The sequence below is a fragment of the Tripterygium wilfordii genome, chromosome 19 (assembly GCF_013401445.1).
Source record: "Tripterygium wilfordii isolate XIE 37 chromosome 19, ASM1340144v1, whole genome shotgun sequence".
NCBI classification, from domain to species: Eukaryota; Viridiplantae; Streptophyta; class Magnoliopsida; order Celastrales; family Celastraceae; genus Tripterygium; species Tripterygium wilfordii.
Window position 1 is genome coordinate 13,248,960 of NC_052250.1, and position 23,838 is coordinate 13,272,797.

Sequence of the window (23,838 nt, forward strand, 5' to 3'; positions counted from 1 at the left end):
CATACAAATATTTTGTAACTACATGTTGTTGTCCGATCGAAACAGACACTAAACCGATTTCTTTTCCACCTACCTTATAAAAAACTTATTTATCTACTCATTGTAATGGTTTTAAGAGAGGGCACCCAATACTTACAATAATTAACGTCACTTGGCTGGCTATACAATAATACAAATTTCGAAGTTCGATTACAAATTAATCGGAAGCACTACATATCCATAATTTTGGTGTCCATAAGTATCCATAATCTAAATGGCATGAGGAAAAGTGTGGGATCATTTCATACACTTATGGACATCAAAATTATGGGCATATATCATTTTGGCAAATTAACAGCCAATAATAGCCTTTATTTGATTATGTACAGAAGAAGGTTGTCTGTTTCTTATGTTTTGGGAAACACCTTACGAACTAGAACAATTGACGAACAGACAGTCTTTCGTCTCCTGCTGTTTTCGATTTACCTGAAAAAGACAACTGAAAACAAAGATACCAAAAACACCCCCCTTCGTTTGGTCCATGGCATAAAAATATCTGAAAACCAGTATTTACTAATCTGACACGTGCCATTAATTTTAAGGCTAATTACATAACCACCCCAATATCAAATACCAGAGAGATTTTAATGACCAGGGGTTAAATGGATATGCAACGGACATTGTGAAGACAATGACACCAAAGCCTCATAAATAAACGACATTTGCAAGGAGCTATCACAGTAACTTCACCATTCCAATCAAAAATTTCTCTGGCACATCCTTTTTTACAATATGGAGCTAAAAGATCTCATCTCCTACCCCATCTCTCTAGCTGCAATCATATTAGCTATATTTGTAATCAAAATCATTGCCAGAAGATCACCTGAGAAGAAGAAAAGACGTCACCCCATCGGTGGCACCGTGCTTCACCAACTGGTCAATTTTCACAGGCTGCACCATTACATGACTGACCTTGCAGCCAAATACAGGACTTACAGATTGCTTAGCTTCTGCAGAAGTGAGGTTTATACCTCAGACCCTGTAAATGTCGAATATATACTCAAGACAAACTCTGCAAACTATGGCAAGGTAACCACTACTTAATTCAAAGAAAATAATATGTATTCTTATTCAAATTACGCGGAAATTTGGAGTTCTGATGTATTAAATGACAAGCTACTACGTTTGTGAAAGCAGGGCTGGTACCACTATGACATTTTGACGGATCTTCTGGGAGATGGGATCTTCACAGTGGATGGAGAGAAGTGGCGGCTGCAGAGGAAGCTATCAAGCTATGAATTCTCCACCAAAATAGTGAGGGACTTTAGCAGTGTTGTCTTTAAAACTACTGCCGTAAAGCTTGTTGGTATAGTTTCCGAGGCTGCAAACTCGAAGCAGGCAATAGAGATACAAGTAAGATTTGTATACTTCAAATATTACAAGCACAGTATTTCGAATCAAGTTGATAAATTTTGAACTCTGGTACCTAAATCTGCAGGATCTGTTCATGAAATCAACCTTGGACTCAGTTTTCAAAGTTGTACTAGGTGTGGAACTTGACAGCATGTATGGATTATACAAAGAAGGCACGCAATTCTCCAAAGCTTTTGATGAAGCAAGCGCAATTATCCTCTACAGATACGTTGATGTCTTTTGGAAGATCAAGCGGTTCATGAACATTGGATCAGAGGCAACCTTGAGAAGGAGTATCAAAGTGATTGACGAATTTGTATACAAAATAATAAAAAGCAAGACTGATGAATTCAACAAATCACAAGATGGTGTACCAGTAAATTTAACTTCTTTAGCCATTTGCCTATTAACTCTAATAGAATATTTTTTTCTGCAATTACTTACAATTCCACAGTTATTGCAGATGAAAAGAGGAGACATCTTATCAAGGTTTCTAGGACTGAATTACACAGATCCAAAATACTTAAAAGACATAATCCTCTCCTTCATAATTGCTGGAAAGGATACAACTGCTAGTACTCTTTCTTGGTTTATTTACATGCTATGCAAGCACCAGGACATACAGGAAAGGATTGCAAAGGAAGTAAGAGGAAGTACCAAAATCAAGGATAATTCAAGCATTGACAAACTCGTGGCCAGTATAACTCATGAAGCCCTTGAAAATATGCAGTATCTCAATGCAGCTTCGACTGAGACAATTAGACTCTATCCAGCTGTTCCAGTGGTAAATAAAATACATATCAGCATATGCATGATTGCGATGATCAGCAAGTAGTGTGTGGAGAAAAACAGATTTGATGATATTTGTTTGTTGCTTGTCTAAATTTGATCCTATTGTGTTAAGCAGAACCTGTTCAATTTTGGTTGTTACAGGATGGGAAGTATTGTTTTTCAGATGATACCTTGCCAGATGGGTTTTTTGTGAGAAAGGGAGATATGGTGACATACCAGCCCTATGCCATGGGTAGGATGAAATTCTTGTGGGGTAGTGATGCTGAGGATTTTCGGCCAGAGAGATGGCTTGACGAAAATGGTGTTTTCCAGGCAGAAAGCCCCTTCAAGTTCACTGCCTTCCATGTAAGAAATAGGAAAACAAAAATAAATTGTAGTAACCGTATTTGCACCAGATCCAGTGATTACAATTAAAAATGATCCAAGAATATATAATGATGCCAAGATTTTTTAGTATCACTTGATGTCAGAGAAGCTGTAAGTGAATTTGTTTTATCTTTACACAGGCGGGTCCAAGAATTTGTCTTGGGAAAGAATTTGCTTACAGGCAAATGAAGATTTTCTCTGCCATCCTGTTAGGAAGCTACATTTTCAGGCTCAGTGATGAAAATGCAACAGTCAACTACAGAACCATGCTCACTCTACAAATTGACGGGGGCCTCCACATTCGTGCATCCCCAAGAACTGAACCCTGCAATTTCAAATAATGCATAAAAATCAGGACCATGTCCCTTTGTTTTTCTGTATTGCAATAATCTGTTGATTAACCTGCTTTAACTTAAAGAAGGGAAAGTACATCAGTGGATCAATATCCATAGCAGATGCTAGCACCCTAATGTAATAGAAATTTCATGTTAGATGAAATGCAAATGGTCATTCCACCCGAAGGCTTACTATTTGCCTATTTGGTAGATCATGATTTTATATAAATTGTTGATGTTTGTTGACAGCACTGCAGCTCAATCGAACTTTTACCATGACGCTACCTCAATAGTAAGAGTCAATCAGTCATCCAGAAATGTTAAAGTAAATAATATATTACACGGTCAGCACAATGAATAACCATTTCCTTCTGCGGAAAGGCTTGGAGACTTATAGTTTTATACATTTGGAATCAATAACCAGGGTCCCAGAACAGCATCATCTGGAAAGTTTACTGAACAATGACTAAATCCTATTATTGTGGACGAAATCTTTTACCTGCGACGAAAAGGAAGTTTTACCAAGATATTGAAGAAATTTATAGCTGCTGCCTTTAAAATCACTCCAGTAAGACTTGGTCATGTGGTTTGTAATGCTGCAACCTGTAGACAAACAGAAGAGATTCAAATAGGAATGCCAATATGCCATTCAAAAAGCAAGAAAAACAGGTATCGCATTATTTCTTACTGATCAGTGACTCCATGTAAGTTTAAATGCCACTTCTGGAAAGCCCATTTCAAAGTAAAGTTCATGAGAGCATTCCGTCGAATACCTGGCAGATATTCAAGAACCTGCAAATGCTTATAAGATCAGAACTATGAGCAGCCATCGTTTTATATAGAATGGTAACACATTTTGGTTCAAAAATATAAACCACTTCGCATCCTGAATTAACCTTCAAAAAGTGGATTTTTTTCTGAAAAACAATCAGACTTGGATGTAAAGGTCATCCTTCTTGCACAGGAGCGGAGGCTGACGACAACTTCTTTATAGGCCACGGCCTTCTAGTTGTACACTACACACGTCCCAAGTCAAAGTACCGGAGAATTCGTCTACAGAGTTAAGAGTTAAGACAACAAAGGCCCGTGTTCGCGATCCAAGTCCAAATTTCTGAGCCCGTGTTTGCACTTCGAGTGCAGCCCAGGGCCAAATTTCTGTCCTGTCTAGTCCTTTGTCTTTGCAGGTAAAGCCCGCACATGTACTTGCAGTCCAGCCCAGTGGCCAATGTACTCCGACTCTGCAGCCCTGCTTAACTTTCTGCTATCGTCTCCGTAACAACATTATTGAAGAGCTAAAGCTGAGCTGGCCGAAGGATGCCGTGTATCAACTGCGAATTCATTAGAATCAGGGTTTAATTTTTCAAAAGATGCTCTAAAATTTCAATATTCTTGAAGATTACCATATCAGAAGCATATCTCCAAAAGTCCCAATGATATATATATATAGAAAGTACAAGTGATACAATGGAGCGTATCTTCTTTCTTAAGAAAATACTGGCTGGAATTAGTTACGGTTTGGGTTTAGAATATTCAAATTGTGGTAGTAGTTGAATGCTGCGGAAATATTTTAATGGAGAGTTTATATACTAAACTGGCCACACAGGGTTGGGTTTGGATTTTCAATAAAGCCTCCCACTCATAACATTGTTGAATGTTGAATATGAGCATATTTTATTCTCCAGATTTGACATGTGATTTCATCCTCATCGGTTGATTCTATAATATTGATAGAATATATTTAAATTAATATTAATTGATGTAATCAATCATAATATCTGTGATATATATTAATAATCAACCAAATACTCTAAGGTGTGTTTGTTTTCAATGTAATGCAATTGTAATAGGAATCCTATTACATGTGATTATCAATTTTACAATTTATGTTTAGTATTGATAATGTGATTACTAAAAACAAAAAAATTAAAATTAAACCATACATTGTCATGTAATGTGAATGCAATTAATATTACAACTACAAGGGTAATCAATCGGGTCCCAAAATCAATTAAGAATTTGATTGATTGATTTCCTCATCCACACAATCCTTTGAATAGAGACGTACCGTATAATAGAAATCAAGCAATTAGAATGATGTAGCCCCAAAGGTTTTTAAAAATTGGATATAAGTCTAGTGGTGATCAACCACTATAAAACTATTGTGTTGTCTACTATTCCATTGCATTCCCCATTCAATTATAAATTTCATTATAATCCACTCATGATTTTATGACAAATATTACAATTTTCATGTTTAAGTGCTTACATGACACACTCTTATTATTATTCCCTGTCCCTGTTGTGGGCCAAAGGAAAATGCAAGACATAGACATTCTAAGCCTCTTCTTAGTCCTTAGTCATCTTCATTGCAAACTTGTCCCGTAGCCACAATTTTCATGAAATTGTAGGGTTTCATTGACCTTTACATCCTCACTTTAACACTTACTTTTTAACATAGGACAAAAATAATTAGTACTCAAAACACAAGAATTCCTGCCCGGTGGCCCTGTCCCAACTTCAAAAGCAAAGTCACATGGTCACACTGATAAGTGAAGGTCATAAAATCTCATATGCTCATCTAAATTACTCACTTAAAATACGTATCACGTTTTAAGGGTATGGATGAGTGAAATGACAAGTGAAGTCCACTACTTTGGGTCTCACATGTTTCAAATCAATGGTGAAAACATAGATGTTTATTTTAAGTGCGTGTTGGAGAATTTCTCAAGTGAAGGTTTTTTAAAATCTTTAGTAACTTTAACATTTAACATTTACTTGCAATTAAGAATTCATTTCATCGCAATTCACAAATGTAAAAGTAAGTACAAATTATTTCATAATGCAGGCAGCAATAGGCATAGAGTTTTCCATACTGTTAAGATAATAATGAACTCTGATCTCTGCTGCCCTTTGGGTGCCAAAATGGGTCAAAATGCAGACCAATTGAAGAGATCAATGGCAGCCCCTTGGATTTCACAATTTGAATCCTGACAATCTGACCATGAACAAGTCCTTTTTCAAGCCTGTGAAGCCTCTTGTACCCAACTGTGGTTCCATCGGCAACTTTTTTACCATCCACATAAATTTTATGCTCTTTGATCCTCTGACCAAGTCCAATAGCTTCTTGAATTCTAATCACATTAAATCTCAACCCTCCATTTGTCCCTCTAATTTCTATCCACTGCTCATGATCATTGTCATCATCACTAGGAGCCCAGTATGTCCACAAATGGTCATTATCTAGTACATTTTCTGGTCCAAACCCACCATCTTTGCCTCCTCGTTGGCTACTAGCTTTAATGTAGCAATTCTCAGCCAAATTGGTTGAAAATGTTGTGGTGATTGCACTTCTAAATTCCTTCAATCTCTGAACATCTGGTTCCGATATAAGGCCGGTGGAGTTGGGTGGCACATTGAGTAACATCACACAATTCCTTCCCACTGAATTGTAATAAATCTCAAGTAACTGGCTTAGTCTCTTTGGTGATTCTGATTTGTGCCAAAACCATCCATCCCGGATGGACACATCACATTCTGCCGGCACCCAATCTGTCCCTTTCGGATCCCCGGTGTTGAGATAACTACACCAATATTCAAATATAGTGGTTGAAAATCTATTGACATGCAATTTAAGCTCAAACCACAAATGCAAATGGGTTACAGCTTAGAAACCTAAATATGGTTAGTCAATAGTACTGATGGTGCATGGTGTGTCTAAATTAAACGTGGTTACAAAGTGGCCGTCCAGTTACTTTAAAAAAGATTCTAAGTCTTTTGTGGCTTACAATATCAACAAAAGTGCTTTTCAGGCAATAATGTATAGTTGCAGCACGTAATTGTGACGTCAAAATTAATATAGAATCTGATTCAATAGAGAATATAAGGTGTTTGATATATTGTCTTGAAGAATATTTATTACTTACTCCTCAATGCTTGCATTTCCAATAGACAGTGAAGTCCCATTGATGGTGGACCAGGAAGTATTTCCTGCGAAACCCTTCTCATTCCCCACCCATCTCACATCCGGGCCGGCGTCGGAGAATATATTTATGGAGCTCTGCAATTCCTTCACCATTGAGAACCAATCGCTGAAATAGTATGACATGTTTGGTGCATTTGAACCCTTTGCCCCATCAAACCATATTTCTCTAACGCTTCCATATCTAATTACAACCAATATAATAATAAAAAATGTAAGAACGAGTTATATATAAATTTCAAACAAACCCAAAAAGCTAGAAAAGGTTCATTTGGATTTCTTACCTTTCAAGTAGTTCTTGAAGTTGAGCCAAGTAGTATTCATTGTACTCCAAATCGTGAGCATATCTCCGATCATGCCGATCCCATGGAGAGAGGTACAATCCAACATCAACACCACCAACAGCCTTAGCTGCATTGACTAATTCTTGCACAACATCTCCATGGCCATTTTTCCAAGGACTACTGATAACAGAATGATCTGTGTACTTAGAAGGCCACAAGCAAAATCCGTCATGGTGTTTCGCGGTTAGGATCATGAGATCGAATCCTGCCTGAGTGGCCACATCAACCCATTGATTCGCGTTAAGACCGACCGGATTAAATATAGCCGGACTTTCATGGCCGGTGCCCCATTCGGAGTCCGTGAATGTATTGATTCCGAAATGAAGGAACATTATGAGCTCCCTTTGTTGCCATTTCAATTGGGAATATGAAGGAAGAGGAAGTATAGGTAAAGGTGGAGTTGGCACTTTCTGTTTCTGTCGCGAAATGGCAAGTTGGGACAATTGAAGTAATGTGAGAACCCATAGAAAGAGCCTTAGCAGCTTGGTCATAATTTTTAGCTCCAAAGCTGAGAGGTTGGGTGGTCTTTGTTGTTTTTGTGGACAATATATGTTCAGAATTATGAGATGGGGAAATATATAAAAGATATATAATGGGTATAAGAGATGTGATGGGGAAATATATAGATATATGATGGGGATAAGAGACCAAACAAAAGCAGGAGGTAAGATTCTTTGAAAGGAGAGCCAAGCCAAAGAGTTTGTGAACAATGTTTTGATTGGGAATTTTGTTTTGTTGTGTGTATTATGTGCTTTTCTGCTGTTGCTATCATTCACGGGTAGCGGTTGTTATGTATGCTTTGTGTAGACGTTGATTACGCACAGAAAACTGATAATATTCCTAAAAAAGGTATGGATATTACTTACCAGTTGACCTAGACCTAATTAACTTCAAAGGAAAGTTGAATATGCGTAGTATTTACACAAGGTAATTAAACTGATCAAATCCCGCCAGAAAAGTTAAATACCTTTTAATTGCCGAAAATTCCAAATCAATATTTTGATAAATGATAATATACCGTATAGGATGTTAGGGATTTGGGGCTCCGCAATTCATTTAAAATAGTAAAATTTATAATTTGAATCCAATAGTTTAGGAGGTGCGTCAAATCATATCACATTTTTGTTTTTTCATTCTTAAAACATGTATGACTTTTTTTTCATCATTAAATGTGAATTATAAACTTTAGAGAATTAAAATAGGGAAGGGGGAAAGAAAACAATATTTCGGATTTCGAAGATTTTTTTTAAATGTCATTCACGAATCACGGGTGGTGATTGTTGTGTATGCTTGTGTAGATTTAGTCTTAAAAAGATTTAATTCCATTATTTATTTTTCAGATTTGTTTCAGTCATGCTTTTATGACACATTTTACTCTGAATTTTGACTGATTTGAGCTGACATGGAAAAATAATGTGGATTTTCTTTTTAAAAAAATAAAGGAAAATACAAATTAAAGGAAAAACTGTGTTGAGTCCCAGTCTCGCTGACCGTCCCGACCTACCACTTAAAGGCCAAAGAATCACCGTCTCGTCGAAAAGTTCCAAAGCATTGGGGATGAGTTACGTTGGAGGAATATATGTAGGATTTGGGATTAACTTTGGATTTCTCGGTGGTCGAAAGCGACCTTGAAAATCTTGGGCCTGAATACAGCAAAACATATTTGATGGGGAAGTAGTTGTTGTCAAAGAATATTTGATGGGGAAGTAGCTGTTGTCAACAATATTCTTTGTTCGGAAATACTACATGTCCATATTGGTATGAGGAGAAGTGTGAGGAGCATTTAATATTATAGACAATTATTGACACCAAAATTATGGACACATGTCATTTTGATTCTTTTGTTAGTATTGAAGAAAAAAACGGAAGCACTACATGTCCATAATCTATACAAAATGGTCTTCCACACTTCTCCTCATGCCACCTAGATTATGGACAATTATGAACATTAAAATTATGTAACTTTGGTGGTATGTGAATTGTTGATGAAAGTAAATGTGGACAGCTGGACAAGTGACTACAAATGCATGGCATGAAAGAAATGGAAAAAGATTGACTGGGATTATTCCATCAATTTCATCAAATCTGCACCATTGAATGGTGGGGTGTGGTGTTGTCAAATTCAATACAATCATGTATTGAATGGCAGAGATTTGGTGAAATTGGCTGGACTAATTCCATCTCCCCTATTCCGAAAGAAACATTAAATTGGGACAATGGTTGGCTGGCCAAGACGTGTACCCTTCATTGGGAAATCGAAGCCAATCATTGCAAGCTCATGCTGGCTAGCTTTCAACATTCAAATTTGCAATTTCAATTCAACAAAAAGTCAGTTTTGACATTTACTTACAATGAGGATTTCACTGCAAGTGAATAAGTAAGGATTATTCAGTAAAAGATATTCACTGGTCTTTTGGGTTCCAAAAGGGGTCGAAATGAAGACCAATAGAAGAGATAAATGGCATCCCCTTCGATTTCATAATCAGGATCCTCACAGTTTGACCCTGAACAACACCATTTTCGAGCCTGTGAAGCTTCTTGTACCCCACTGTGGTTCCATTGGCAATTCTTTTACCGTCCAAATAAATTTCATGCTCCATGATCCTCTGACCAAGTCCAATAGCTTCTTGAATTCTGACCACGTTAAATCTCAGCCCTCCATTTGTCCCGCTGATCTCTATCCACTGCTCATCACTCTCATTATCTTCACTGGGAGCCCAATATGTCCATAAATGGTCATTATCTAGCACATTTTCAGGTGCAAACCCGTCACCTTTGCCTCCTCTTTGGCCACTGGCTTTGACGCTACAAGTCTCAGCCAAATTGGTTGAAAATATTGTGTCAATAGCACTTCCAAATTCTTTAAGTCTCTGGACATCTGTTTCAGGGAATAGGCCAGTGGAATTTGGGGGCACGTTGAGTAACATCACACAATTCCTTCCCACTGTAGTGTAATATATCCCAAGTAACTCGCTTAATGTCTTTGGTGACTCTGATTTATGCCAAAACCATCCGGGTCGGATCGAAACAGGGCATTCTGGTGGTATCCAATCTGTCCCTTTCGGATCCCCGATGTTTTGATAACTACATTATTGAAAAAGAACAATAGGAATTGACAAATCGTTAATAGAATTAGAGAAGATAAGGTGCTTGACTGGCTAAGCTTTGAATAATTAGTTACCCAATAACGCTTGCATTTCCAATTGACAGTGAAGTCCGATTGATCGGAGACCAGCAGGTACTTCCGGCAACACCCTTCTCGTTCCCCGGCCACCTTAAATCCGGACCGGCATCGGACATTATATTCATGGAACTCTGGAACTCTTTCATCTTGGAGAACCAATCACTGAAGTAGTATGTGATGTATGGTTCATTAGCACCCTTTGCTCCATCAATCCATACTTCTTTGACACTCCCATAACTAAGTTCAAGCCAAAAAAGAAATTAATAATACTAATAAAAAAAAAAGAAGCAGAACTGTTTATGTGCATTACCGACTTGTTAAGTAGTTCTTGAAGTTGAGAGACGTAGTATTCATTGTACTCCAAGTCATGACCGTATCTGGGATCATGCCGATCCCACGGGGAAAGATAAAATCCGATATCAATTCCACCATGCGCCTTAGCTGCATTCACAAATTCTTGAACAACATCTCCATGACCATTTTTCCAATGACTATTAATAACTGAATGATCTGTGTACTTGGAAGGCCACAAGCAAAAGCCATCGTGGTGTTTTGCAGTTAAGATTATGAAATCAATTCCTGCCTGAGCAGCTGCATCAATCCACTGTTTGGCGTCGAGACCAATTGGATTGAAAATAGCGGGATTTTCGTGGCCGGAGCCCCATTCGTTGTCCGTGAATGTATTGACTCCGAAATGAATAAACATTATGAGCTCCCTTTGTTGCCATTGCAGCTGGGAATACGTAGGAATGGGCAGTATTGGTAATGGTGGTGTTGATACTTGCCCCTTTATTGAAATGGAAAGTTGGGACAATTGAAGTAATGTGAGCACCAACAAAGAGAGCCATAGATTGGCCATAATTTAGCTCTCAAGTTTTAGCTTTGTTGGTTAATTTAATGTTAAGAATGGTGAGATGGGGAGTACATACAGGCTTAAGAGGCCAATCAAAGCAAGGAAGGTGAGATTCCTTTCAATATTATTCGTTTTGGGTTATTCGGTTCTCGTGGATACATCAGATCCGCATGATTTTATTTTTCTTCGACCTTGTCACCTAATGGTACTTGAGGCCCAACAAAAGGTCTTATTGATGGAGAAGGGGTGAGACTTTGCTTATAAATCACATGTGCTTGGCTTTATCAAAACAATGCCGGACATTTTTAACAATTCTTGACAAGTTTTGTTCTTTATACACTGATGTTACCAGTGGTGCTCTGATGTTGCTATCATTCACGGGTGGCCACTGGCCATTATGTAGATTATGATTACACAGACTACATACCTAAAAGCATAGCGATTATTCACAATATGATTATGGATTATGCCTATAAAAAATAAATAAATATGTATATGGATTACTTAATATCCACAAACGACACCAAGAAGAGGTGAATCTCTGCACGCCACCTTTCACAGATAACACTTCCACAGAAGACAACTCAAACTCACAAGTCACTGCAATGTTTAATGTGTATACATAGAAAGCAACCGTACACAGTTTTCTTGCGCACACTTGTAGTACGTACCCAGCTCGAGTGGGCGAGGCCATAGGCCAATTGGGTGCTCAATAAATGAGAAATAAGTGCATGAATATTGGAAGCTTGCCATTTTACCTGTAAATTAACCTAACACACTGATAACATTTTCCTTAAATTCTTTTAGGTTGCAACGATATTCAGAAAATGTCAAGATCCTCAAAGAGAAACTTTTACTATAAATTCTAATCTTACTTGGAAAAGAAACAGGTTACTGAGAAGAAATTTTCTGGTTTCGCTAAATATTCTTCCCCTTTTAAGGCTCTTAACAGAGCAATCATGTAGCTCCAGATACTAGCACTGTGAATGGTTAAAGCTGGGCTTCAAGTACTAAGGGAGTAAGGGCCGAAAAAATTACAGCTTTCAAATCACATCTGCGAAAAGCCGAAAACCTAGATGAAGATCAAAAGTTGAGCTGCTTATTGGGCTATAAGCCTGAATAGATTCAGAATTCTTGGGCCTATTGGGCTGCGGATGGGTTAGGCCTATGTGGGTATTGTTTAGGAAACCCTACAGAAAGTCAGAAACAGCGCGGACCCTCAGGACCAGGCCGTTCAAAAAGACGAATAATCAATGGCAAGTTGGCAACGATATGGCCTTTTTTTTGGTATGAAAGGCCCGTTACAGGCAGCCCCTTCTCCTTTTCAAGCAAGATCTGCCACCGCACAAAAGTTCTCAAATACAATCATACCCTCGATCCCATAATTAAACCACATCAATTATACACGGCTTCCTTATGATCGAAACAAATTTCAAAAAATACAATAGTTTTTATCTGATGCTATCATAATGGATGTTATTAACACTCTTTGGTTCTACCGATCCCATGCACCTGATTATACCTCATGGCAAAGCGAGTAAGTGACGCGACACGCGCACTCTAGAACAAGGCTTGTGCAGTTCCCTTGAGCATTCGCCATCCACTGGATCTCATACACGCACTCGTCCGTTAGGCCGACCCTACTGGGGTTTCTCCGTTTTTTCTCCTCCATGGTGTCCACATTCCCTCTGGTTCACGCACACATGCCGACCCTAATCTCTTGCCTAAGCCTAGAATTTGAACTCCGTTATTGCTCTCGTGGACACTCCCTCTGTACATGATCTCTCTCGCTTGCACCCGCTCTCTCTCCTTCAGATCCTCTCACATCCATCGGACCATCTCCCTCCTCGGAGAAGACGATGCAATTTCTCTATCTCCGACGGCAACGAAGGCGACTCCATAATTCTCTGGATCAAGCAGGATCACCGCGTCGTCAACAATCTTCTGGACCTTTTACGCGGTTCCGAGTATCAGGCCGTCGTTCCTATCTGCGTTTTCTTATTTTCTTATTTTGATTTTTCTTCGTCGTTCAAGTTTTTTCTTCTGTCGACAATTCTAATCTCTTGCCAAAACCTAGATTTTGAACTCCGTTACTGCTTTCAGTCTATATGTTCATGGCCTTGCGCGCTCTCTCTCCTTCCAATTCTCTCATATTCCTCTAACTTCTCAAAAACACGATGCAGTTGCTCTCTCTCCGCGTCTGCAAGGAGAAGCTATGGGCGAAAGAATGGCTCCGTAATTATTTGGTTCAAGTAGGATCTTCGAGTCCGAGTCGACAATCATCCGGGCCTTGTAGCCGAACCAGAGTATGGGGTCGTGGTTCCCCCTACCGCCCTACTTCTTCGATCACGGTTTCGTTTTCTAGCGTATGCTTCTTTTGCTTTGTCTTGTATTCCTCGTTTCTCGTTTTTTCTCCTTTGTGTTGTTAGGTTTTTCATTATCTTAATATTCCAATTCTAATCTCTTGTTAAAACCTAGAATCAGAACTCGATTTTTGCTTTCATGGACATACTCTCTGTTCACGGCTTCACGAGCTCGCTTTCCTTTAGCTTCTCTCATCTCCATCATCTCATCTCAACACGTTCTGTGTTCTCCCTGGCAAGGAGAGGCAATGCGCTAAAGAATGGCTAGGCAATTCTCCGGTTCAGCTTGCATCTCTTAGTCTTCTACTATCCTGGCCTTGTAGCTGGCAAGGCAATGCACCAAGAGTTGGATAAACGTTTAGAAGTTATTTTTCGGCACCTTCTGTGTGCATTTGGGAGATATCAGGTTCTTTGATAGCTTCAGTTATATTATAAGATCGTTTGAATATTACCATTGTGACGGAATATTTTCATTAACTACATAAAAGTTTCTAGGTTCTATGTTTTTTCTCTTTACAATGTTCTCTTGGCCTTGTGAATTATTTCATCCAGACGGAATTGCGTACCACTCTATTGGGACTTTAGCGGATGCTGTTGTAGCAGAATCGAATCAGGTTTATAGCTTCCGGAATGCCCCATCCTGATTTATCTCTCCTCATTTCTTTCTGCATTTTTTATGTCAACAACTTCATGTCACTTTTGTTATTATTTGTTCTTGTTTTTGCTCTGTATCTCTGATAGGTTGGACAGGTCATTAACTAACTTGATTGTTCACAGTCTATGCAATTTTTGGTCTCCATTAATTGCAAAGTGGCATCAGCTCTCAAATTCAGACGACAACGTCTTTCCTTTGTTCCGGTGGTTTATGACATAACCACAGAACAGGTGAGCATCATCGTTTCCTCTTGAGAATGATCTATTTGTTTTATTCTGAATCTGATGATCTCAATCTGATAGAATAAAAAGAAAAAGGTGTATCCTCAAAGAAATATCCTTAAATGTGTGTATAAAAGAACCGAGCAAGCAATGATTCCTGCATTTAATCTTATTTTGAGTGATTTTTTTTGATTTAATGTTCAGGCACACACAAATGTCACAATAGGAAAATATAGTAAGCTAGTTCTTTAATGGAATCGAACCTGCTCAGGGTGTTCCAATGGGTAGGATTTGAGTTCTGAGGTCAACCGTAGACTCAAAGATGTGAATCATCTTTAAATGGTATTACTATGTGACCTTCCATTGGAGATATTCCACATTATCGAAAAAAGTTCACCAGTGGAAATTAGCATGCTCGTGTTCATATTCAGGAGTATTCAGCATATGATCTGATTTGGAACTTCTATTTATTGGTTTTTTCTGTGGCAAATACTTTTTTATTCCAATGCAGGGATATTGTTTCCAATGTAGTTGCATAGAGTGTGCCTCATCGTTGTCAATTCTTCCTTATTGGGATCTTAGTTGCTGGTGAATATTAAAGAAAGTGTAATTTCAAGTTCAAAGGATAAAGTCTTTTCAAGTTTTAAACTGTCATACTCGTGTTACTACTTTAGCCCTTTTAAATCAACAAGTTTCACATTATTATTGGATTTATATTCATTTCTTGTACTTGGGGAAAGCGCTGTCAAAGGTGCCTTCACCTTCGTGAGTGTAATGTGAGGTGCCAGGTGAACAAGGCACACGCCTATTGTTTATTTGTTTATTGTTTGCTGTTTGGACCTTAAAGAAATCATATGAAGTACAAGACCATGATCTTAAGGTTCCATAGCTATTGAGCCTATTTTATCACTCACATCACGACCTTGATTGGGATTGGAAGATGTAATTTCGAGCTGGCTCAGCTGAGAGCTTTCTACTTTAGAAATTAGAACGGAACATATACAAGGAACTTTTGGAAGAAAGGAACTCTGCAGAAAATTCTTTAATAGAAGGTACGTTTGTGTGAAATCCTAAAGGGAAGCTCTGCAATTCTGCTAGGGAAAATGGGAATTGTAGGACCATTTTGTAGGGAGAGGAAGGAACACAGAAGATGGAAGAATGAAAATGCATACCGAGGTTTGCTTTAGATGCTTCAATTTTTTTAGAAGCGGTCTCATTATTGATTTATTTGTGCTGGATAATGCAAGGTTTAATGTAAATTTTCCTATTCGTTCTTTAATATAGTGCAGTGCGATTGTGCCTTAAGTAACCCTTGTACTTTAATTACAATGCTTGGAGATGATCTGAGCCCCATAGATTTGATCGTGCCTTGTGCCTTAAGTAACCCTTGTACTTTAATTACAATGCTTGGAGATGATCTGAGCCCCATAGATTTTTCTCTATGATGCTTGCAACTTTTCTTTAACTAAAGGTGTCTTTCACTAAGAATTCTGGACAGTGGACACCGACTCTAGTTTAGAAGATGGACATCTTTTGATTCATTGCAGTTCTCCCCACCTCACCCCCTAAATGTCTACAAGGTTATGCTCATGCCAATTGCATATATGTTTTTTCACTGTTTTGTTTTATCATCTATGGTTGACTGAACAATATTCTCTGTATGATCATAAAATAATTTTGTTTGTTGCTTTCAGGCATTGATTTTAAATATCATCCAGACCCAACAATTGGCAAAGGTTTTACTAAATCTGATATTTAGACTTTTGTTGTTTATCATTTTCTTCTAGCCATTTATACTTGCATTTTTTTTTTTGCTATTTCTTTTTTCGACATAATTTTTACGTGATGTGATAGGATAGGAATCTAGAATATTCGATCTGGGATAGGTGTAGCGCCAATCAAAATAAGATGCAAGAAAATATTCTAAGATGGCTTGGATATATACAATGTAGAGGATATTATTGCAGTATTGCGTAGAGTTGAAAAGAATGTAAGTAGGATGTACTGAAAAGTTATAAGAAAAGGCATGGACTATATAGAATAGATGAATTTTGAGGCTGATTTTGATTTCATGGATGCTATATTTGCACATTTTAGCAAATCACACTCATTCTAGTAAGATGCTATTTGTTTTTTAACAATTTTGACTGCTTTTAGGTTATTGATGGTTGCAATTGTGTGGATGTAAATCGACTTCCTGCAGTCTTTATTATTTGAAGTCTTGTCTACAGTTTTTTTTTTCATGGATTAAATTACATATATATATATATATAATTTTTTTTTTTTTTTTTTTTTTTGCGTTCAATTCATATCATACTCCAAATTCTTATGGGCAGCTTTCAAGCTTGTTCTTTCATCTCCTTTAAGCATCATATTATAATCTGCTTTTCCAACTTCATTGTGCATTTTGCTCAAGGCCCTACCCACTTAAAGATATTGGCAGGAAATTTATGCAGGTTGATTCTGTTTCTGCTGGTGCTCTGTATGATAAGGGCTCTCTTAAGCTGTTCTCTGGATTGGCTGAGGTAATGTGATAAGAGAGGTTGGTACTTCCCTAGTTCTGAACAAGGTTGGTGCTTCCCTAACTCTGAACATTATTTGGTCATGGAAAAATATATGAGATCAGGCGTATTAGTAGTCGAAATTTGTGTGTTGAGTTGATGAAACTAAAGCATGATATGTGAACTAGTGAGACCATACAACATGTTTAGACAACTGTAAACAAAGTAACGTCTAAGATTAACAAGGAACTCTTGGCACGAGGGTAAATTACTCCTTAAGACTTGAATCAGGCAAGATTCGAGTCCCCCTATCATGTAGTAAGAATTATGATGCCCAATTTGGTGCGGTGACATGATGGCTTGTTATAAGGAATTCTCCTCTAAGCCAATCTCATGGATGCCCTTGGCATTCTTTAGGTAAAAGGGTAACCCCTCTTGCACCAGTAATATTATAAAATTTGTTTTTATGGTTTAGAAACCTAATCGAAAGAGAATTTATCATTTTTACTAATTTTGAGAAGATATCACCAATTTAATACCCCATTTATCGCCTATTCGCCTCTTAATGACTTGTTCGAACTTGTGTTGACAAATGTTCTCTTAGATAATGTGCTCTCTTTGATCCATCCTTGACATCATAATATATTAAGATCTGTCCCGTCCAACACTTTACTTATTGTTGCTGTGTCGAAATTGTTTCGTTTGCAACGTTGCATGGACGATACTTTTGCACTAGGGTATTGTTAGAATAGATGGGCCTTTTAATGGCCTATTATAATGTCTAATCGTTGACTCACCCTTTGATTTGGTAGGATTTGGGACTTTAAACTTGTGTCCATAGTCGATTGGTCCGGAGTCTTTATCATTGATTTTGATTGGGCCCATGTCGGATTGGGGCATGAAAAATGCTGATCGAGTGATTGGATTACTCGTGTGGTTGATTGAGCGCAGGGTCCGTATTGATGCGTAAATTCGACTGAGCCGGAGTCCCATATTTGATTCGGCCTGAACCTATATTATATACTCCTCATTGCCTATGTTAACTGGCCCAATTTTGATTAGCAGACAGTAGATTGGGGTTGCGCCCATGTTTAGTCGTGCCTAAACCCTAGAATCTAGATGGGGGTAGCTTTAGTCACACCCCGATGTTTTCTAAAGACACCCTGTCAACTGATTTTTACAAGGGATGGTCAACTTAGATTGGAGTGTCTTTAGAAAAAATTGGGGTGTGATTAAAGTTACCCTCTAAATGCCCATATCACTTGGGCCTGGCCCGACTGTATGTGGACTGAAGCTTACATAAGTTTGGGCCAGGGGCAGATGCTTTTAGGCCCATATATTTCTTTTGGGCCCGGGGCCCAGATTGGATTGGGCCTGAAGCCCACATAAGCATGGGTTTGAGGCCCAGATTTGACAGGTCCAACTGTATATGGGCCTGAGTCCTACATAGATTAGTTTTGCCCACATTTTTTGGGCCTGAGGCCCTGATTCATTTGAGCCTGAATGGCACTTTCTTTTGGGCCTGAAGCCCAGAGCCCCAAATTTTTTTGGGCCTGAAGCCCACATAAGGATGGGTTTGAGGTCCAGATTCGACAGGCCCAACTGTATGTGGGCCTGAAACCTAATTGATTCGTTTGGCCCACCTTTTTTGGGCCTTAAGGCCAGATTTGTTTGGGCCTGAATCTCAGATTGGTCGGGCCTCAGTTTTTTGCGGTATGTTTGATTGGGCGTCTGATGGCCCATAGCCAATATTAACCGTCCCACTTCCAAATTTGTTTGTTCTTATTAATATCTTTTAACTTGGGCCCGAGACATTAATTGAGCTCAAAGTGAAGTCGAATGGGTATGTGACATTTTCACACGGCTCCCGGCTCAAACCGGAATCCAATCTGCTGGAGGCCTACACCAGTTTTCAATTGGATAATTTTTAAACCTACGATTAAAGGCATTCTCTTTTTCTAATGAAAACGTAAGAGGCAAAATTAAATTTTTTCGCACAGGTCAAAAAAAGATGAGAAACTATATCAGGTACTTAAATAAATCAGCTGGTTCAAAGTAAAGGAGTTATCTAAAAAGAAAGATTATTGATATCGGCAAAGTTTCATATAATATAAAATAAATGGTGAATCGTTAATTACGGAGGTTAACCTCTTCAAGATGGTCAGTTCTTGAACATTCATTACTTCACCGACGTCTAGAATATGCTTATATGTATTAATTTCCGATGAATGCAATGTAAGTAAAAAAAGAACACACCCACTCGTATCTGTGAACTTAAATCTTATTACGTAGTCCTTTTCCACAAGCAATCCCCCGAATAATAGTGAATGGTATTAATCTTACCTTGTCAAGTTGCTGATAGTCTGATGCTTCAGACATCAGTTCATCGTAATATTTACCCTGCAGCAGTAAAGTTAGGGTGAAATGCACACCACCTTACAGACAACCTTCAATAGGCGTGGATAAAGTTAGTTACAAATTGCGTTTGCAAATGTAAGCACTTTATCGATACTAATCTAGCAAAAGATATTTAGGGTATGCTCATACAATGCATGAAATCAAGATGAACTGTTTTGGCTTCCAAGTGGTTACAAATGCTAATTAAGATCTATTTAAGACGAAGTCCCTTAGCATATGTTATTGCGATGACATTGTCTTAATGGATGAGAACATTGAAGAGTCAACTTTCAAATTGAAAACATGAAGACAAGCTTCGAAATCCAAAGATTTTAAGACAAATAGGCGTAATGCAAAATATAAGTAGTGCAAGTTTTGTAAAAATCCAAAGAGTTCGCTGTCTCAATTGGTTTCTTCATCTCTCTCCCTTCATTTTTACGACAGGAACGAAAATACTCAAAACCTGGAATTTCAAATAGTTTTGGGTTTGTAATTCAGAATGATGGAGAACAAGTGTGGAAGGATTGAGAAGGAATTCAGAATGCCATGGCGATTGTAAAATAAATCAAACCGAAAACATCTTAGTTGACTTTAAATAGGTAACAGGTGAGTGTACACACACACACAAAATATTGACGCATGAAATTTCAGAAACTGATTGTTTTGAGCAAGTAATCTTCATTTCAAATAAAAAAAAAAAAAGACGAGAGGGAGAGAACAGAAGGTATTAGTATATGTATATGCATACTCTACCATAAGCTTGAACGAGTCACAAACATGTGAGAAAACAAGAACGAACATGAAATCAACTAGCTAGGTAGCTAGAAAGAAACACAAAAATTAATTAAGAAATCATAGACTAAAATACATTGAGCGAGAGGACAGAAGAAGCTAGTGTAAGCTGGACAAAGAAAAGTTCGCATTCATTAAAAAAAATCAATATGAATATAATTTATATATAGATGGATGGGTGGGTGGGTGGGAAACTTAATTGGGTACATAAAAACTTGCCTAGTTGTGAAATAAAATTCAACATTAGATCAGATGTTTAAACATCAACATTAAATCTGCAAATCAGGCGTACAAAAATGAAAAAGATCAAGGAGATCAACACAACTCACTTTTATACATGAGATATTGAAGAACAAAGTATATTAAAAAGCTACCTACAAACCTGACCAAATTCCAATGCATAAAAAGTATATACATCAGAATATAAGCCACTTACAAATGGAAGAGCGTATAATAATTATGTATGTTAGATAGATATTGAACAACTGAATAACGGGATTATATACTTACTCCCTGTGCAGCCAAAACATGGCCACATTAAACTGATTGACTCCATCGAAAAAAGCCAAGCCCCATTTTGATTAGTATAAAGGGCTTTTCCCTTACTAGTCCATTGGTAAGGTCTCTAAAAACACAAAAATTATAAAGGGGATGCTTATTTTCTGAAAGATGGCAATGGTACTATCATCCTAAGGCCAAACAAAGTCAGAATTAACAAGAGAAATACCAGCGCAGAGTATCAATTATACCTTTTTCAAAGTCGACGCGAAGCGAATGAGAAAACATGTGAGCTTTTATGGAAAGAAAATCGCCATCTTTTATTCTTGCACCATTTTCCCCCCACATTGTACAATGTCAATAATACTGCATGTCAGCATCAAAACATGCCAAAGTGAATTCAGGAAATAGCTAGTACTAAGATTCCAAAAGTTCATAAAGATAAACATAACAGTCTATATGTGGATGTAATCTCTCAAGGATGATGAATGAATGAATACACAGTTTTGAGAGATTTGCTAGCATGTGAGGTGCTTCCGATTCTAGCATGTGATGTGCTTTCGATTGTGTGATGCAATCTTCCTTTGGTGTGATGCCAAGGAACCCTAGGTGTGGTTCTTAGGCTTTTTTTTTTAAAAAAAATCTTTTATTTACTTCGTTTTCTCTAATCTCCCTGCAGTTTCAGAATTGTTTCCACTGTTTTAAAGCCCTAATTGCAAGTTGTTTAAAGTCCTAATCATCCAAAACCTGTGATTTAACCCTAATTGACTAATATCCCTAGCCCTTTGATACGAGGTTAGTGAAAGCTATCCTACGTTAGTACAACTACCACAAATAAGCACATGGGGTAGACAATCCATTTGGCATGTGTAATTAGTTAACTTGTGCCACCCAATCAAAGGCAATTAAGAAAGTTTCAAGGAGGATCTTCAATCCAATATATTAATTTGGTTTTGCATTTTCTCAAACAAAAAGTGCAACGATTCAAGGATATTGGACCATAGGACACTCCTCCTAATTATGCAGTGACTGCCGGCTGAAAAAGTATAATTAAGTGACACTGTGACAGGATAGTAAAGCCCATCAACCCCTCACAGACATTTTCTGCCAATTGCCAGGACATCCGACATCAAATCTCTTGTGCCCGTATCCATGCACATTATATCCATCATAATTCATAAGTAATAAGTAATAAGAAATGTGTATCTTGCCACACAAACATAAGCACTGATTGAGAGTGAAGACTACATAACACAAAAGGCTATGGCAACTAGTCACTTAACATGCAGATATTCATTTTCATGGACACTTTGATAGCCTCCTTGACAAATTCCCTGGTACACAATGTCACAAACAAAACAGTATACTAATTGAGAAGATAATAGCAACAATAGTAATTGTTAATACGCAGCCCACACACATACATACTATTGAAAATGTAACTTATAAGTTCGCTAGAAGAATATCAACCTATCAGGATGGCTATGCTTAAAAAAATCGCAGAATCAACAACAGAACAGATCTACAAGACCAAATTGATCCCTCCACTAATTAGTGCAATTTAAATAAAATATAAATACAGCAAAAAGAAAAAACGTGAACTAGCAAAAGAACAACGTGAGCATAATCTGAAGGGAGAACACTACCGCATCCAAATTAACCAGTTTCCAGAGTTGATGTAAGAGTTTGCCAGATTTGATGTAACCAGTTCACAGATCTAATCAAATTTTACATTCAAGAAGAAAAAAAATGAATTGAAACAAAAGGAAACTCTATAAGAACCTGAGTTCTGTCTAGCTAACAAGAAATTCACAATAAGATTCTGATTAAGCTAATATAAGAATATTAAGTTCAGTTCGGTGGTGAAACGTCAACAGTATTGAAGATCTTCAATCTCAAGGTATTTAATAAAGATTTAAGATACAGATGCGTTAGGATTCTTTTTCATTTCTCAATTACTGGTACCTTTCAATGTCGTGGACGAAACGAAGCCCTTGGGGGTCTTCAAGCGGTGAAAGACGTAGATACCGGTAATAGCTCCGTTCTGGAAGGCTCTAGCTCGAGACTCTACAGTGATATTGGCCGTCCCTGAATACATCAGAAACGAGATTTATGACATAGAAGTTGCAGACGGCAGAAAACACTTTCGATTGCTCGGCAGCATCGGCGATGGTCCGCTGAAGTCTCTAAAAAGTATTGTCGTCTTTCACTTCTAACGTTAGAGGAGAGGAGGAGGGAAGGGAGGATGAATCGGTTGAAAGAGAGAATAGAGAGCGAGAAGGAGAGGAGATGCCAGAGTGAGAGAGACATAGTATATATAAACCCTAGATTTAAGTGGAGACGACAAATCGAGAGGTCCTGGAGACATCGGAATGGCAAAATGGGACGAGAATTCTAAAACGGAGATTAGAGGCGGTCCCGCGGATCACACATTCCATTGGTCGGCGACAGCGGTGATGGTCCGCTGAAGTATGACTAGAGAGCTTGAGGGAGAAGGCCTCGCTGTCTTCGCTTCTAAGGTTAGGGTAGCAGAGTAAGCTAAAAAAGATCGTTTGATTGGAGGAGCGAATAGAGAGAAGGAGGGGAGATGCCATATTGAGAGAGACGAGAGTCTTCGGAGGAGGCTTCATTTCTCCAGAAGCCGAATTTGGAGTGTGAAGTCCGTCAAGGATTGGGAGAGCAAGCGGGCGGGGCATGCGTACCTGAAATTTTCAAATAATATATATATGTTTGTTTCCTTCATAGATAAATCATAAAAGAGTGAATCTGCAAACGCCTCGAGCGGGCCTTCCAAGGCCCATAATTATTTAAAGCCCAGAGGTTGTGTAGTTGTGAAATTCCAATTCTCTTATTTTTTCATCATGCAGACATGCACCACAATGGCACAGCCCGTTATCCAGGGGCCGAGTAACCATGGGCCTTCACCTGAGCCGCATGGCCCAGTTCCCAACTTGGAATGGGTGGGTTGGGCAAAGTACATTGCAACCACAACCCCAGCCCCCACTTGGGTTATGAGCTTTTGTGTTGCTAAGCTCGGCCTTTTTCAGTAATCTCATCCAAAGATTATTATAATCTACTTGTTTCTTTCTCTTTGTACGGATGTGGGATGTCAAAGAGAGAGAGAGAATAATCTATCAAACCTTTTGACAATGTATCTATAGGCTAT

The 23,838-nt window shown here is 38.1% G+C and overlaps 5 protein-coding genes and 2 long non-coding RNA genes across 9 annotated transcripts; 3 read left to right on the forward strand and 4 right to left on the reverse strand.

The window, feature by feature from the left end:
- Nucleotides 1–339: 339 nt before the first annotated feature.
- LOC119985376 lies at nt 340–4,219 on the reverse strand. 3 transcript variants are annotated; one of them, XR_005465094.1, is made up of 10 exons: nt 3,782–4,219; nt 3,574–3,677; nt 3,385–3,488; nt 2,730–2,875; nt 2,401–2,518; nt 2,050–2,165; nt 1,466–1,674; nt 1,186–1,360; nt 863–1,018; nt 340–478 (listed from the first exon to the last, which is right to left on the reverse strand). It is a non-coding gene; the product is annotated as an uncharacterized LOC119985376 (long non-coding RNA). The 3 variants fall into 3 exon arrangements; XR_005465093.1 differs by having other exon boundaries at nt 1,186–1,367; nt 1,498–1,674; nt 3,782–4,218; XR_005465092.1 differs by having other exon boundaries at nt 1,498–1,674; nt 3,782–4,214.
- LOC119985375 (cytochrome P450 704C1-like) lies at nt 472–3,048 on the forward strand. Its single transcript, XM_038829663.1, has 6 exons — nt 472–1,068; nt 1,177–1,392; nt 1,478–1,768; nt 1,856–2,176; nt 2,326–2,529; nt 2,691–3,048. The coding sequence occupies exons 1-6, from the start codon at nt 772–774 to the stop codon at nt 2,889–2,891; spliced, it is 1,530 nt and encodes a 509-aa protein (XP_038685591.1). The 5' UTR covers nt 472–771; the 3' UTR covers nt 2,892–3,048.
- Nucleotides 4,220–5,673: 1,454 nt separating the features above from the next.
- LOC119985155 (alpha-L-fucosidase 1-like) lies at nt 5,674–7,791 on the reverse strand. Its single transcript, XM_038829352.1, has 3 exons — nt 7,149–7,791; nt 6,809–7,048; nt 5,674–6,466 (listed from the first exon to the last, which is right to left on the reverse strand). The coding sequence occupies exons 1-3, from the start codon at nt 7,697–7,699 to the stop codon at nt 5,761–5,763; spliced, it is 1,497 nt and encodes a 498-aa protein (XP_038685280.1). The 5' UTR covers nt 7,700–7,791; the 3' UTR covers nt 5,674–5,760.
- A 1,715-nt stretch (nt 7,792–9,506) lies between these two features.
- LOC119986205 (alpha-L-fucosidase 1-like) lies at nt 9,507–11,263 on the reverse strand. The gene is made up of 3 exons (XM_038830768.1): nt 10,707–11,263; nt 10,390–10,629; nt 9,507–10,292 (listed from the first exon to the last, which is right to left on the reverse strand). The coding sequence occupies exons 1-3, from the start codon at nt 11,249–11,251 to the stop codon at nt 9,611–9,613; spliced, it is 1,467 nt and encodes a 488-aa protein (XP_038686696.1). The 5' UTR covers nt 11,252–11,263; the 3' UTR covers nt 9,507–9,610.
- Nucleotides 11,264–13,069: 1,806 nt separating this feature from the next.
- LOC119985626 lies at nt 13,070–14,110 on the forward strand. Its single transcript, XM_038829913.1, has 3 exons — nt 13,070–13,245; nt 13,429–13,611; nt 13,724–14,110. Exons 1-3 carry the CDS (start codon nt 13,105–13,107, stop codon nt 13,874–13,876), a joined length of 477 nt encoding a protein of 158 aa, XP_038685841.1. The 5' UTR covers nt 13,070–13,104; the 3' UTR covers nt 13,877–14,110.
- On the forward strand, nt 14,076–17,234 carry LOC119985627 (transportin-1-like). The gene is made up of 4 exons (XM_038829915.1): nt 14,076–14,222; nt 14,386–14,493; nt 16,179–16,220; nt 16,941–17,234. The coding sequence occupies exons 1-4, from the start codon at nt 14,109–14,111 to the stop codon at nt 17,016–17,018; spliced, it is 342 nt and encodes a 113-aa protein (XP_038685843.1). The 5' UTR covers nt 14,076–14,108; the 3' UTR covers nt 17,019–17,234.
- Nucleotides 17,235–20,103: 2,869 nt separating this feature from the next.
- LOC119985628 lies at nt 20,104–23,362 on the reverse strand. Its single transcript, XR_005465111.1, has 2 exons — nt 22,638–23,362; nt 20,104–21,038 (listed from the first exon to the last, which is right to left on the reverse strand). It is a non-coding gene; the product is annotated as an uncharacterized LOC119985628 (long non-coding RNA).
- Nucleotides 23,363–23,838: the final 476 nt, after the last annotated feature.

What these genes read in the sequence shown, in the direction of transcription:
- LOC119985375 (XM_038829663.1), top strand. Translation starts at nt 772, where the DNA reads ATGGAGCTAAAAGATCTCATCTCCTACCCCATCTCTCTAGCTGCAATC. An exon ending in TCTATCCAGCTGTTCCAGTG is followed by an intron (nt 2,177 to 2,325) that starts GTAAATAAAATA and finishes TGGTTGTTACAG; the next exon opens with GATGGGAAGTATTGTTTTTC. An exon ending in TCAAGTTCACTGCCTTCCAT is followed by an intron (nt 2,530 to 2,690) that starts GTAAGAAATAGG and finishes ATCTTTACACAG; the next exon opens with GCGGGTCCAAGAATTTGTCT.
- LOC119985155 (XM_038829352.1), bottom strand. Translation starts at nt 7,699, where the DNA reads ATGACCAAGCTGCTAAGGCTCTTTCTATGGGTTCTCACATTACTTCAA. An exon ending in CTTCAAGAACTACTTGAAAG is followed by an intron (nt 7,049 to 7,148) that starts GTAAGAAATCCA and finishes GGTTGTAATTAG; the next exon opens with ATATGGAAGCGTTAGAGAAA. An exon ending in GGAAATGCAAGCATTGAGGA is followed by an intron (nt 6,467 to 6,808) that starts GTAAGTAATAAA and finishes ATATTGGTGTAG; the next exon opens with TTATCTCAACACCGGGGATC.
- LOC119986205 (XM_038830768.1), bottom strand. Translation starts at nt 11,251, where the DNA reads ATGGCCAATCTATGGCTCTCTTTGTTGGTGCTCACATTACTTCAATTG. An exon ending in CTTCAAGAACTACTTAACAA is followed by an intron (nt 10,630 to 10,706) that starts GTCGGTAATGCA and finishes GCTTGAACTTAG; the next exon opens with TTATGGGAGTGTCAAAGAAG. An exon ending in GGAAATGCAAGCGTTATTGG is followed by an intron (nt 10,293 to 10,389) that starts GTAACTAATTAT and finishes TCAATAATGTAG; the next exon opens with TTATCAAAACATCGGGGATC.
- LOC119985626 (XM_038829913.1), top strand. Translation starts at nt 13,105, where the DNA reads ATGCAATTTCTCTATCTCCGACGGCAACGAAGGCGACTCCATAATTCT. An exon ending in GTTCCTATCTGCGTTTTCTT is followed by an intron (nt 13,246 to 13,428) that starts ATTTTCTTATTT and finishes AACACGATGCAG; the next exon opens with TTGCTCTCTCTCCGCGTCTG. An exon ending in TCACGGTTTCGTTTTCTAGC is followed by an intron (nt 13,612 to 13,723) that starts GTATGCTTCTTT and finishes GTTAAAACCTAG; the next exon opens with AATCAGAACTCGATTTTTGC.
- LOC119985627 (XM_038829915.1), top strand. Translation starts at nt 14,109, where the DNA reads ATGTTTTTTCTCTTTACAATGTTCTCTTGGCCTTGTGAATTATTTCAT. An exon ending in TTGTAGCAGAATCGAATCAG is followed by an intron (nt 14,223 to 14,385) that starts GTTTATAGCTTC and finishes GATTGTTCACAG; the next exon opens with TCTATGCAATTTTTGGTCTC. An exon ending in ATGACATAACCACAGAACAG is followed by an intron (nt 14,494 to 16,178) that starts GTGAGCATCATC and finishes TGTTGCTTTCAG; the next exon opens with GCATTGATTTTAAATATCAT.